At 50.6% G+C, this 15,580-nt stretch overlaps 1 protein-coding gene across 1 annotated transcript in view; it reads right to left on the bottom strand.

Moving 5' to 3' along the window:
- Positions 1-3,573: 3,573 nt before the first annotated feature.
- The window catches only part of LOC106807195 (2-methoxy-6-polyprenyl-1,4-benzoquinol methylase, mitochondrial-like), a 39,284-nt gene continuing 27,277 nt past the window's right edge, over positions 3,574-15,580 (bottom strand). Inside the window, exons 7-8 of the mRNA XM_014809472.1 lie at positions 4,933-5,044; positions 3,574-4,214 (exon numbers count right to left, since the gene is read on the bottom strand). Coding sequence (XP_014664958.1) covers positions 4,113-4,214; positions 4,933-5,044 — 214 coding nt within the window. The 3' untranslated portion in view covers positions 3,574-4,112. The remainder of the gene's footprint in view (positions 4,215-4,932; positions 5,045-15,580) is intronic.

The following is a 15,580-nucleotide window of genomic DNA, read 5'->3' as shown; positions in this document are numbered from 1 at the left end:
TGCACCGCCACCTCCTCCACCACCAGGTAACGTAAGAATGGATTTTCGGGGGGAAGGCAGCCACAGGGTATGCACCGCCACCTCCTCCACCACCAGGTAACGTAAGAATGGATTTTCGGGGGGGGGGCAGCCGCAGGGTATGCACCGCCACCTCCTCCACCACCAGGTAACGTAAGAATGGATTCTCGGGGAGCAGGGTATGCGTCATTAGTAGTTATGCCTCGTTAATCAGTCGACGTCATCCCGCTCGATCCGTAGTTTGCAGCAATCACCGTCGTCTGACCCGCGAAATCACGCCGCCACTGCCGCTGGCGATCCCAGCGGATATCGGCCTAACGCTAATTAATCCATTTCAAAAACAGTAACTGGCACCATTACCATAAGAACGATAATTATTAGCTCATCAATATTGCACGTCGCGTGGCGCGCGTTAAATTCTTTATCGGCCTCGTCAATTTCTCATGCGCTTCCGAAATCGGATGTTCAGGGGCCCGTTGTCATAAACAAAATTAGTCTTAACATTAGTGTTAACATTAACTTCCACTCGTAACCGTTGACAGAAACATCGCAACGTTACGAGAATGAAAAATCCTCGAAAATATCCTCTTAACATTACGAGAGCCCAGACCCTCTCGTAACTTTAATATTAAAATAAAAATAACACATTTACACTACGAATTACAATTATAGTGATATTATATTTCATAATAATGAATAAAAGGTGTGTTTTTCGTGAAAAACACGTCAAAATCATTAATTATCTACTTATCATATTAACAAAACAAAACATTTACAAATGGCGTATGGCATTTGTTCTCTTGTTTTAACTACTTTGCCACTTGCCACGACTCTCGCGTCTCGTGTTACAGTGTGAGAATTTGTCTTGTGCAGAATAAATTCATGACCACGTCGTTTTTCTTAAAATATTATTTATATGTGGTTAGCCATCATAATATGCATAAATTACTGTGATGTACAATAAATGTGTATGAATTTGAATTTTGTGAACGATTCTCATCCAATCAGCAGCTTTGTGACATGAAATTATGAAGTTCCTGTTATCGTGAGTTTGCTCGTAGCTATACGATGTGTCAACGCTACTCTCGTAACATTAACATTAGTCGTAAGTGTTATCGTAGCATTAACATTAGTCGTAAGTGTTATCGTAACATTAACATTAGTCGTAAGTGTTATCGTAGCATTAACATTAGCATTAACTTTATGATGTTTCTGACAATGGCCCCCAGGTGTTTTGCGCCGACACGCTGCGATCTGCGCCCGCCAATGCTCCCGGAATTTCGCCGAAATCCGCGCGAAAATAGCCCCCGATGCAGGCGAATTTCCATCGTTTCCTCCTCTCTCTCTCCCTCTCTCCCTCTCACCGTGATAAAGATCAAGGTGAACAAGTGATGGCGGTGGCGCTGTTGGCGGAGTGGGGGTGGGCCCAGTGGGGGATCTAGACCTCGGCAACTCGCAACGAACGCGCGAGAGAACACGAGTACAGAGATATTCCCGCGACGTACGTCTAGCGTGCCGAGCTGCCCACGCGCGCACACCTATATGTATATCAGCCTTCTTACGAAATTTCAGTCACGCTAGGGGATCGGCTGTTTCCTCTCCTGGGGGCCGTAGCAAGCATTAGCGAGTAAACACCGAACGTGAAAAAGGCTAGGTTCGATTCCCTATACCTGGTTGATACCACCTGAAATGGGGGTTCGAAAAGGTTGCGCAATCAGAGAGGCCAGGGGGGACGGTGTTTTACAGTTTGACCATGCTCTAGCGTCGGAATCCAGTGTACAGGTACGGCCATTCGCTTGTGGCAAGTATTGTTAGCGCGGAGCCAACCCTCCGTCATTATATCAATGAACTTATTTCTCAAACAGTGCCGACGCAGTTCTTAAGCTCAGAAGCTGGAAGAAAAAACCTCTCAAATCGCTAACAAACAAAAACAAAACCAAAAACGGGAGCAATTGTTCAACAAAGACAGTGTAGGCCCCCCTTCTCCTCGGCAACAAGCCGTCGTAGAGAGGCTTAGCTCGACATGACCTCGGCATGCACACACACTCATTCTCTACGTGATGCGCCAACCCAGTGACAAGGCAGAAACCACAGCGTCGACCCTAATTCGGACAGCAACCTGTAGCCAACCCCAAACAAACACCAGTAGTTGCCAAGACACGAATGTTGGCATATGCTAAGCGAGTAAACATCAATGTACGCGTGTACTCGACCAAGGACGACGAGCAGCACACGGATACTTGTAATAGGCCGGTGTAACCTGTTACTGTGGCTGGCTGCAACCTGACATAAGAAAACAAACAAACAAACAAATGCAACAAACAAATAAACAGATAAATACAAATAACACTAATGACGAAAATGGAAGGACTCGCGGAAATGGAGCTTGCACCTGCGCAGAGCACGCGTATAGACCGTATAGGCAGCACGTGCATCTGCCGCGGCGGGCCTGCATGGGGTACGGCGGGCTTAGCTACACACTATACGGCTAATATAATAGCGTAGAGGTCCGAGCGCGCACGTGGGACGCCCAGGGCAGACGGCCATCGCAGCAGGACGGCGTTCTCCGCGTACTTATTAATAGCGAAATAAGACGGCGAGGAGCGGGAGCGGCGGCGGCGGCAGAATGCTGCAGTGTTGAAATTCCTGCCGACAACACGCCGGGTTTTTCGCCTGCGCGGCCGCCGCCGGCAAGAAAAGCGCGCGGAAATCAGATATAGCCGACACGCACGTACGCACGTACGCATGCATGCACGCACGCACGCACACACACACACGCATGCATGCACACACGCAGGCGGTTCTCCTGTATGTGTCGGTCACACAATAAAGTGGTTTCTTGCGCGCGGACCGACCTGCGTAGTACACCCAATATACGCTGGCTACAATCTCTGTATATATATACACCAAGAGTAGATAATATAACATCAATATAACATTAATATAACATCAATATAACAATATAACATGATGTTATTATCTACTCTTGATATACACATATAGCTAGCCGTTGGTGATGAAAACGCCTGTCGAATCCAACAGAAAACTAGAGTTCGCAGTACACTGGCTGACCGTGCGTTAGAAGCAGTAACCGGCATCGAGAATGGAACAAAACCTACAGTTACGACTATAAAGGTATATAGAGGCAATGCGAGAGAAAGGCATGCTCGGGTGAAATACTAGCAGGAGGTTATAAACAGCACGAATACCACCGAGAAAGCAGGGAGCCACGGGAGCATTTTAACCACAGATATCCTCTAACACTCATAAAAGTTTCTTAGATATCCTATCAACAAATCTAACTTTATCTCACGCGAAACATGCCGGTGGAACCCTATCCCAGTTAACAACCACCCCGATCCCGCCTTCCTGACTTCACCCTCCCAATAAACAACGACGGGCGGATGACGAATAAAAAATGTGGGTATGGCTTCTGTAACAATGAAGACGCGTGTTTCGTCCAGTCTCCGACCCGAGTGCTCCACATCATTCATTGACCTACGCAATCCCTTACCCAGCCTCCAAGTCGTCTACGCAAGATATGATATTTGATTATGCATGACACGAAGTATTTGCTAGTCTAGTACTGGAGAAATTAGCGTTTGGATGCGCATTGTGCGGCTTTAAGGAAACTAGCCGTACTTGATCCAAAAACTACCTCACTTCTCGTGCATAGGAAATGTATAGCAAGTGTATAATTTTACTGAAATCATCGTGACCGTAACTGTGACCATAATGGCATAGATGTACGCTACTGCCAAGTGGATGCTGCATTCCGCCGGAAAACGTTTGCAGGCAAACTCTATAGAAACAGTCCCTGGTGAGGGAAGAAAGGCAGACCTGCGCAGCACGCCCGGCGGAAAGAATCAATAACCTATTCCGCAAGCATGCGCGCAGTTATCGATTTTACTGCTCTTAAGTTTTATGTACACTAAATTCTACGACGCCTGATTAGAGAAACTCCTTCCAACCGAATTTAGCTAGGCACTGCGCGTGGGTTCTGCTCAGGTGTTCTGTTCCCCAGCCCGGGTGCTGGGACGGGGCACAGTGAGAATTCGCGCCTGTGTTGGTGTTTGCAAGGCCAAAACTCGGGGTCACAACTTAAATCCTGAGTGGATGGCCGCGACGCCCAGAGTCAGGTTCTCGTAGCTGACCATCTTGAACTCTGCATCCTCCAGCATCAGTTTGAAATCTTCCTGCAAGAAGATGAAAAGGTGTCAGGGCTTTAGCTGGGTACTTCGCACCTCAGTTTTAATCGAACTCGAATGTGAAGGATTTTTTTTACAAATTACGGGCATCTCACTCGATGTTGCAATTTAACAAAACCTTTTATTATGTGCCTTTGCGAACATATTTCTTCAACCACTTTACTCTGATGACCTCTGCTCAACCCCATTCTCAATTAAATACGCATAATGTAAGAACAGTAGCAACATAGGCCACAACCACGGGCGTTTGCGAGTTGGTAGTTGGATGCTGGGGATCAGGTAAACAAATAAACAAATTGGGCACGAACTGTTATTAGAGGTGCGGCACATGACTTTATTGTAGCAAGAACTATTTTCGGGGTATGGCCACTGCCGAGGTAAACGGTTAAACAGAGTAGAAAAGACTGGGTATAAAAAAGCACTGAAGGAGGCAGGTTAAGAATACGCATACTTACCGAGGATGAGGGAAGGCTGCAGTAACATACATAAGAAGTAGGAGACATGCTGAAGCGTATGAATACACAAATGAAGGTAGGTTGAAATGCGTGCATATACAATGGAAATGTGGGATAACACACGTACATGACAGGAGATGAGAGCGAGTGACAAAATTGAGCGGACGTCCGCACACAGTGGATGACAGGTTGGATGCTACAGACACTAGCTCGTGTCTATCAGCGAATCCCCTATAAGGACAGTAACTAACCTGGTTGGGGAACTTGCGGATGCTCTCGACTAGATACTGATAGGATTTCCAATCCCCTGCGATCAGCTTCCCCATCACGGGGATAACCTCAAACGAGTAGGTATCGTAGAAGCTGTAAAACACATGGCAGCGTACGAGTAATTACATAAACCATTACGGCTGCGAGGCAGGCGCGAAAACCGCCCGCTGCTCCAGGTCAACAGATGTTAATAAATACACACGGCGAACGGAAATTCTTCCAGCGCATCGCAGAAACGCCGGCTACCTTATTTTCGTAGTGTATTTACAACTTTCCTCGCGTGCTAAGTTATGTACGTGTTACGTGCGCCAGGTTATATACGATAGCGCGACGTTGGCTGTACATATGAATGATAGTAAACTATGATTCCGTCTGCCGTCAGTTTCACTTTGAACTCATAAAAAAACTCGACGTATACATCGCCGCATATTTGATTATAATTCGCGATGCTGTCTAAGGGAGTGGCTCGCCATCGTCGTGAGCTGAACGTTGAGCTGGGTATTGAGCGGAGCATTAAGCAGGATGTCACCCGCACGCTGGTGTCGTTAAGAAGCCTAGACCCAATTCCCCGTTACGGTGCCGCGCGGTGGTAATTAGTATACGTAGCATATCTGACTTCGCAATCGACTGTGCTCAATTTTGAGTTGGGACTATAACTACCTCATCGATGACCGCCTATCAATTTATTTGATGTGATTGATATAACTACACCATCGATGAGCCATCATATTAGTTGACTTAACATAACGCATCGAATGAGCCATTAATATTTCGAGTTGATTATAAATACCCATCGTGGCCATCATATTGGAGTTGACTATAACTACCCATCGATGAGCATCATTATTGAGTTGACTATACTTACCCCCATCGGATGAGCCATCTATTGGGAGTTGGACTGATACTACCTTCATCGAGAGCCATCAATATTTTGGAGTTGACTATAACTACGCTCATCGAATGAGCCATCAATATTGAGTTGACTATAACTACCCCTCGATGAGCCATCATATTGAGTTGACTATAACAATACTCATCGATGAGCCATCAAACTATGGTTGACTCCAACTTCCCCCGTCCATAGCCATCAATATTAAGTTGACCAAGGGTTTTTCGTCAACAGATCAGCCTGTATGAACTAACAAGTTTGGTCAGAGTGAGTGACTTCGTGGTTGTCTCGAATGTTCTTCGATGAAGGTTACATTTCGTTATAAGCTCTTTTCAAACTTGCTGGGAAGGGATTCTCTTACCTGGTCCATTGGTAAGTGTGAAAAGTGGGGTTAGGTGAGGAGAAGCCAATCCGATCTAACCGCTTTTACTCGCGGCCAGCAGTGTAACTTGATTAAGGGAGAAATTTGCCTAGGCGCTTGCGCAAACTGTGGAATCTTCGGATATTTTTTTTATTTTTTTCTTCTGGATCACCCCGTCCACATTGGGTCGCTTTGCGATAAGAAAGCTTGCTCCTTAGCAACATTTACACATACGGGGACTGCTATTACAGAAGTACTAAGGAGCAGGGACAGTGACCGCACGCTTATCGTCTACTGCAGACTACGTTTACGGAACTTTACACGCCACGCCACGCACGCACGCAGCACACACGCACACCCAACTCACACACACCCACTATGCATTTCAATCACATCAACGTGCGGGAAAACGCACGCACTGTCGCACAACGTCGACTCCCTTCTTACGGTTAAACAGTTTTGCATGCGCGGCCGATCGTCACGCAGCCGCTGGTTACGTTGGCGCAGCGGGGACAAAACAAAAGCGGACACATTACGACAGAGACCGCCCGAGGGCTTACGCCATCACCACGCCACCCGCCGGCCACCGCCACCGCCCGCCGACCGCCACTCCCGCTACGGTAACTTAAGATTGATTTCCCGGGGGGGGGGGGGGGCAGCCGTCAGGTGCATGCGCCTGCCCACTCTCCACACAGGTACTTTAGATGGTTCCCGGGGGGGCAGACCGCAAGAGTCATGGCCGCAACATCCTCCACCACCTCCTGCCACCACAGGGTAACGTTAGACTGGATTCTTGGGGAGCGTGAGGGGAGGGCAGCGCAGAGTTGGCACCGCGCACTTTTCCTCACCATTCAGGTAATGTAAGACTGGAATTTGGCGGGGGAGGAGGCGGTGGAAGGCAGGCCGCAGGGTATTTGCCACGCACTCTCACCATAGGTAACGTAGGACTGGATTTATTCTCGGGTGGCGGCGGGCGGAAGGAGCCAAGGGTATGCACCGCCAACCCCCCCCTCCTCCCCATTCAGGTATATGTAAGGACTGGGATTCTCGGGGAGGAGGGGGGAAGGCAGGCACAGGGTATTGCCCGCACTCCTCCACCATTCGGTAATGTTTAGGACGTGGAATTCTCGCGTGGGGGGGGGAGGCAGCACATTGGTTTATGCACGAACTCCTCACCCAAAGGTAACGTAAAGAACTGGTTCTTCGGGGTGGGGGGTGTGGAGGCAAGCACAGGTAGTGCACCGGACCTTTCTCCCCACCAGGTAATGTAAGACTTGGTTTCGGTGGAGGGGGGGGGTGGAAGGCAGCCACAGGGTATGCACCGCCAACCTCCTCACACCATGGTAATTGTAGACTGTATTTTCGGGGGGGAGGGGGAAGGCAGCCACGGCGTATGCACGGCACTCTCCACCCCAGGTTACGTGAAGAATTGGATTTTCGTGTGGGGGGGCAGCCGAAAGGGTTTGACGCCACCTCTCCACTCAGGTTAACGTAAGGGATGGATTCTCGGGGGGGGGGTGGGATTAGGCGCCACAGGGTATGCACGCACTCCTCACACCATGCGTAACGTTAGAAGATGGATTTTTCGGGGGGGGGGCAGCGCAGGGTGATGCACCGCCACCTCGCTCCACCACCAGGTAACGGTAATGATGGATTTCTCGGGGAGCAGGGTTATGCGTCATGTAGTAGTCTATGCCTCGCTTCATCAGTCGCGTATCCGCTCGATCCGTAGTTTGCAGCATCACCGTCGTACTGCACCGCGGAAACGTCACGCCGCCACTGGCCGTTGAGCATCCAGCGGATATCCGGCCTTAACGCTAATTAATCCATTTCAAAAACAGATAACTGGCACATTACATAAGACGCTAATTATTTAGGCTCATCAATATTGACGATCGGTGTTAGCGGCGTTTAAATTCTTTTATTCGGCCTCTTGTCAATTTCTCATGCTGCTTCGAATTCGGTGTTCAGAGGGCCCGTTGTCATAAACCAAATTAGTAATCTTAACATTATAGTGATTAGCATTAAACTTCACTCGTTAACGGTTGGACGAACTGCAACGTTACGAGAATGATAATTCCTCGGGAAAATATTCCTCTTAACATTACGAGAGGCCCGAAGACCCTTCTCGTTAACTTTAATATTTAATAATAAAATAAACATTTTACACTACGATTACAATTATTAGTGTTATTTAATTTCATTAATTGATGAATAAAAGGTGTGTTTTTCGTGAAAAAACACTTGTCAATAATCATTTTATCTACTTATTCTATTAAACGAAAACAAAACATTTACAATGGGCGTATGGCATTTGTTCGATTGTTTTCAACTCTTTTGCCACTTGCCACGACTCTCGGGTCTCGTGTTCAGTGTGAGACTTTGTCTTTTGTGAGAATATATATCTGACCACGTCGTTTTTCTTAAATATTTTTATATGTTGTTGCTTCTTAAGTATGCCAGTCAAAACTTACTGTGATGTCAATACTGTGTATGCATTTGAATTTTGTGGAACGATTTCATGCCAATCAGGGCAGCTTTTGTGCATTGAAATTTTATTTAAGTTTCCTGTTTCGTGAGTTTTGCTGATACTATACGATGTGTGTCAACGTACTCTTCCGTATCATTAACATTTAGTGTTAGTGTTATACGTACGACTTAAAAATTTAGTTCGTAAGATGTTATAGGTAACTTCATTGTTCGTAAGGTGTTTATCGTAGGTGCATTACATTAGCATTTATTTATTTGATGTTTTTCTGACGAATGGCCCCAGGTGTTTTCTGGCGCGACACGCTTGCGATCTGCGCCGCCAATTGCTCCCGGATTTTCGCCGGAAATACGCGCGGAAATAGGCCCCCCGATGCAGGCGCTTTCATCGTTTCTCCTGACTCGTCTCCTCGTCTCCTCTCACATGACGTGATTAAGATCAGGTGAACAAGTGATGGCGCGTGGCGCGTGTTGGTCGGAGTGGGGGTGGGGCCAGGTGGGGATCTGACCTCGGGCACTTGCAACGCTACGCGACGAGAGAACACGAGTACAGAGTATCTCCTTGCGACGTACGTCTAGACGTGCCGAGCTTGCCCACGCGGCACACCATTATGTATTAGTCAAAGACCTTTCTTACAAATTTCAGTCACGCTAAGGGGATCGGCTGTTTCCTCTCCTGGGGGCCGTAGCAAGCATTAGCGAGTAAAACAGCGAACGTGAAAAGGTAGGTTCGATTCCCCCATATTACCTGGTTTGATTTACACCTGAAAATTGGGGGTCGTTCGAAAGGTTTGCGCAAATCAGAAAGAGGCCGGGGGGACGGTGGTTTTTTTACAGTTTGACCATTGCTCTTTAGCGTGGAATCCCAGTTGTACAGGTAGCGGCCATTCGGTTATTGGTGGCAAGCTGATGGTTAGACGGCGGAGGGCCAACCTCGTCATTTATATTCCTTGAATTATTTTCAAATCAGTGCGAGCAGTCTTAAAGCTCAGGGGCTGGGAAGGAAAAAAAACCTCTCAATCGCTAACAACAAAAACAAACCAAAACGGGAGCAATTTGTTCAACAGACGTTTGTTAGGGGGCCCCTTCTCTCGGCACAAGGCCGTACTCGTGAGAGGCTATAGTCGACATGACCTCGGCAATGCACACCACTCATGTTCTCTCGTGGGATGCGGCCAACCTTAGTGACAGGGCAGAAACCACATGCGTCGACACTGAATTCGGACAGGCAACTGTAGCCAACCCAAACAAAACACAGTTAGTTTGCCAGACCGATGTTGGGCATATGCTTAACGCGCGTCAACTCAATGTACGCGTGTACTCGGACCAAGGGCGAGAGCGCAGGCAAACGGATACTTTGTAATAGGCCGGCTGATGTACCTGTTACTGTGGCTGGCTGCAACCTGACTAGGAAACAAACAAACAAAGCAAATGCAACAAACAATATAACAGAGATAATTACAAATACATTATGACGAAAAAGTGGTAAGGACTCGCGGGAATGGAGCTCTTGCACTGCGCAGAGCCGCGTATAGACCGTATAGGCCGGCACTATCGTGCATCTGCCGCGGGGGCCTGCATGGTGGTACTGCGGGCTTAGTAACCTTTTACGGGCTAAATTTATATGCGTAGAAGGGTCCGAGCGGCACGTGGGACGACCAGGGCAGCGGCCTCAGCGCAGGAGCGGCGTTCTCCGCGTACTTATTAATTTAGCGAATAAGACGGCTGAGGAGCGGCTGACGGCGGGGGCGGCAGGAATGCTGCGTCTGTTTGAATTGGCCTGCCGCAACCGCCGGGTTTTTTCGCCTTTGCGCGGCCCCGCCGCCGGAAGGAAACAATGCGCGCGGAATCAGATATATCCGACACGCAGTACGCGACGTACGCATGCATGCACGTCACGCGACGCACCACACACACGAATGCATGCCACACGCGATGGCGGTTTTTCTCCTGTATGTGTCGGTCAGCACAATTAAGGTGGTTTCTACGCGGCGGCCGACCTGATTTTCGTCACCCCATATTACTGCTGGCTCATCTCTGTATATATATTTTACACAAGAGTAGATAATTTTACCATTTCAATATAACATTTAAATATAAGATTCAATATACAATTATAACATGATGTCTATTAGTCTAGCGTCTTGAGTATACACATTAGTAGGCCGTTGGTGATTGAAACGCTTTGTCGATCCACAGAAAACTAAGAGTCGCCGTACACTGGCTTGACTGTTGTCGGTTATGAAGCAGGTAACGGCCATCGAGATTGGAACAAACCTACAGTTACGACTATAAGTATTAAGAGCCAATAGCCGAGAGAAAGGCATGCTCCGGCGTGAAATTACTAGGCAGAGAAGGTTTTAACAGCAGATACCCCGCAGAATCAGCAGGGAGCCGGGAGCATTTTAACCCAGTATCTCTACACATAAAAGTTTCTTAGATTTTATCATCAATCTAACTTTATCTCACGCGAAACATGCGGGGAACCCTATCCCAGTTAACAACCACCCGATCCGCCTTTCTGACTGTTCCCCTTCCCATTAAACACCGACGGGGCGGATTGGACGAATTTTTTTAAATGTGGGGTATGGCTTTCTGTACAATGAAGACGAATAATTCATATGATGACCAACGCAGTGTTTCGTTCAGTCTCCCCGACCCGATAGTGCTCCAACATCATCATTTGACCTACGGCAATCCCTTACCCGCCGTCGTCGTCTACGCAAGTAATGATATATATATATATATATATTATATATCTAGTATATATAGAGAACGTACATTAAACGCAGCGCCGCTGCGCACGCACATACCGCACGACGCACGCCACGCGCAGCGCGCTACACAACACACGCACGCACGCACGCACGCACGCACGCACACACAACACACACATCACACGCAACGCACACGCGCAAAGCGCACCGCAACACAACACACCACACCACACAACACAACACACCACAGCCCAACCAGTGCGATGTATATACCGTTGCGGAAAATGTGAGATTCGCGCGGCGGGGTAGGCACGCGGTAAGCCGCCGCTCTCGTTCCGATGAAATGCAGGAGCCGTGTCAGAGCGGGGGGTGTTCGACAGCATCGCTTCACAGCTCACATTCGTAAACGCGCTAACTGGAATGAAGTGTCTCTGGCTACATCTTCTCTCTCTCTTCTCTTTTCTCGCTCCCTCTCTTCTTTCTCTCTCGCTTCTCGCTCTCTCTCTCTCGCTCTCGCTCTCGCTCTCGTCTGCTCTCTCTCTTCTCTCTTCTCATCTCTCTCGCACATTCTTTTCCGCACCTCTCTCTGTATCTCTCTCTCTCCTCTTCTCCTCTCTCTTCATCCACCTCTCTCACTCTCGCGCTATCTCTCTTCCCCCCTCTCTCTCCATCCACCTCTCTCACTCTCGCGCTATCTCTCTTCCCCTTTCTCTCTCCATCCACCTCTCTCAGTCACTCTCGCTCTAGCTCGTTCTTTCGTTCTCTCTCTCTCTCCCTTTCTTTCCCTCTCCCCCTCTCTCCCTCTCTGGCAGCTTCTGCGATTTCCAGCCTGCAGTTTGTAGGTCGACATAACAGTCACTGAAGCCAAAATATAGGCAAATGAGTTCCTTATGTGGGGCCGAGTATACGGTGGACACTGCACATAGACGTGAACACGCACACGTACAGGCACACATACGCACGCGCACATACACGCGAACAGGAGCGCGCTCACGCATGCACACACGCGCGCACATACACGCGCACGCACACGAGCGCACGCGCACACATCACGCACGCACCACATACGCGAGCTTGCATCTTCAGCCTCTCCATCTCATCGTTCATTCTTCTCGCCGTAGTGACAGAACCAGAGGAGGCTGGCTGGACGGATTACAATAACCTCGTGCCAGCACTACGAGAGAGCACCCGTACCCCCTAACTCTCTCCTCCCCCCTCTTCCCGCTACGTAATCAAGCCGCGGTTCCCGGCTGGACTTACGCGCAAAAACAAGCCGCCGCAGCACCCTTGTGTTTGTCTTCGCCTCGCTCAGCCCCGGACAAGAAAAGCAAACAGCGGGAATACGCTGGGAAAGCTAGAGACACGCTAAAGCTCGCCGAGCGCCGATGAGTAAAATCGGAAGGAAGGAACGAGCACGCGCACGCGCAAATTTATACAGCAGCATGCATCGATATACAACTGACGGTTAAACCGCCTTCTAATTAACAACATATAGATGAGGAGTGAGTGTCTGTCTCATCTTGTCCATCTGTCATTCTGAATTATGTATTGCTCGTATAATGACTTATGTCTAACTGTGTATGTGTGTATACGCCGCACCTCAGCGAATATTTTTTGAAGGAGACACTGATTGCCCGAATTATTCATATGCAATTAAGCAGCAGATGGAGAAGCCGTTCACTTCATTTCATTCTCTCAGTTCGATGACTGATAGATATCGAGGATATGTACATGCTCAACAATGATGATGATGATGATGATGATGATGATGATGATGATGAATCGATTGATGAGTGAGGAGGAGGTAGCGAGGGAGGAGGAGGAGGAAGGAGGAGCGAGGGAGGAGGGAGGATGAATGAGGAGGATAACGATGATGATAATAGTGGAGGTGGTGGTGGTGTGATGACGGTGATGATGATGATGGCGATGACGATGTTTGTGAAGATGATGATGACGATGATAGAAGGGGGCAGGCTTCAATTTCGGAGACTTCCCCGCTGCGGTGCTCACCTCCGCTGTCTGGGAACAGTGTATCTCGGTCCTCGCCAAGAGCCGGCCTACCTCTGACGCACCATTGTTAGTGTCATGAACCGAACAAGAAAAGCACATGTTCTGACAGGCGTGGCGCGTTCTCAGGCATACACAAAAATCTTGATTGAAACCACGGTGGCTTCATGTGATTAAGCCAGACTCCGGCCTCTGCCACCATGCGCCAGGACAGGCCAACCAGTAAGCCAAACATGGAAATCAAGCAGCGGCTCCTCCTCAAAAAACAGAATGAAACCCACTCGCATTTTTTGCCCCGAACCAGACAGGAGGGTTAATTAATCAACATTGTACGCGTCGCACGGATGCGCATGCACAGACTGTGACAGGGTCAGGGATCCTCAGGCGAGCGGTGCGGCGGCCGGGAGAAAAATGTAGAAAAGGTTTTTCCGCCTATAGAGGAGCGGGTGCTTTTACCGAGGCCAAGAGCGAGATTTTCTTCAAGGTTAGCTTCACTGTAAACAATACATAGTGAGAGGAGTGACGTCCCCCTCCAGTCGGCGACCACATCTAGCGATCTCCGTCCACCGCCAACTTGTCGCCTGCATAGGATTCCTGCTTTCCTGTGGGAGGAGAGGCAACCGACACCACGCGCAGACGGTGTAGCCGGGGGAGGGGAGGGTGCCAAGGGCCGAGAAGAGTGGGGAACAGCTGACGTGCCTCCACGTCGATCCGCCAATCCTTATACTCCCCCCCGGCCGCCCTCACCTCGCCGGAACTGCTGACCCGCCTCACGACCTCGCCGCTGGCCCGCACCGTCCCCACCTTGCCAAGAACGCTAGGCTGGGCCGATCGTACACCTGCACTTGCCGGCCACCGTCGCGCACTCGCGCCGCTGGCGCCACAAGCAGCCGCCGCCACCTCGCCAGCCGTCCCCACCCTCGCCTGGCCGCCGCCCGCCACCTCGCGCAGCCGGCCCTAACCTCGCCGCTGCCGCCGCCCCACCGACCTCCACTCGCCGCCGCCTGACGTCCCCCACCGTCGGACCGCCGCCGCCGCCACGCAAGAATCGCCGCTGCCGGCGGCGCGCGACCCGAGCCCACAACGCGCAAAGCTCGTCCCGACCGGACCAGTCGGCCGCTAGCACCGCCACGACCCCCACACAACGCTGCCCACCATCGAGCCGCTCAAAACCTCCACCCGTGCGACCGCCCGCCGTGCCGGGCCACTCGTGAGCCGCTGGCCCGCCCGCGACGAGCCCGACCACTCGTCCCCACCTCGCCCGGGCTGCGCGGGCCGCCCCCACCTCCACCTCGGCCAGCCTCCAACTCCACCTCGCCGCCCGCGCGCCGCCACCTCGCCGCTGCCGCCCGGCCGGCCCCCCACCGTCGCCCGCCCTCCGTCCGCCACCTCGCGCCGCCACCTCCACCATCGTCGCCCCGCCACCTCGCCGCCACGTCCCCACCTCGCACGCCCCCTCCCACCTTGCCGCCCCACCCCACCTCGCCGCCCAGCCACTCCGCCCCACTTCGCCGCCGCCCACCTCCACCTCGCCTCCAGCCGACCCTTGCCCCACTGTCGCCGGCCCGCCCCTCCACCTGCGCCGCCGCCCCCGCCCTAACCCTCGCCGCCCCCAGCCTCCACCGTAGGTCTCGCCGCGCCGCCGCCTACCTCGTGCGCCCCCCGAAACTCCACCTCGGCCCGCCCCGGCCGCCGGCGCTTCCACCGTAGCCGCATGCACCGCCTGCCGGATTTTTTTTTTTTCTTACACGTATATCCCATTTGGCTCCTCGATTGGCTGCTTTGATTTGCTTTGACTCAACAAACCTCAAACGAGAAAGATACAAACGCCATTTGTAAATGATTTGTTTTTACGCTTTATGATCGTAGATAAGTAAGGCAGATCGATGTTTCTGNAGAGAGAGAGAGAGAGAGAGAGAGAGAGAGAGAGAGAGAGAGAGAGAGAGAGGGCCGGAGCGAGAGGAAGGGGATGGAAAGGAAGGGGAGAGCAGGGCGTATGTGAACGTTAGCCGCGTCAGCGCGTCACACCCGGGTTTACACAGCAACAGCAGGACGTGCGTGCGTGCGTGCGTGCGTACGTGCGTGCGGGAGGGCGGCCGTAAGTAAATTAAGAAATCCAAACTAATTCATGAGTCGGAGAGAGAAAGAGAGAGAAAGAGAGAGAGAGA

The sequence above is a fragment of the Priapulus caudatus genome, unplaced genomic scaffold (genome assembly GCF_000485595.1).
Source record: "Priapulus caudatus unplaced genomic scaffold, Priapulus_caudatus-5.0.1 Scaffold200, whole genome shotgun sequence".
NCBI classification, from domain to species: domain Eukaryota; kingdom Metazoa; phylum Priapulida; class Priapulimorpha; order Priapulimorphida; family Priapulidae; genus Priapulus; species Priapulus caudatus.
The sequence above is the reverse complement of the archived record's forward strand: the minus strand, read 5'-3'. Positions and strand labels throughout refer to the sequence as shown.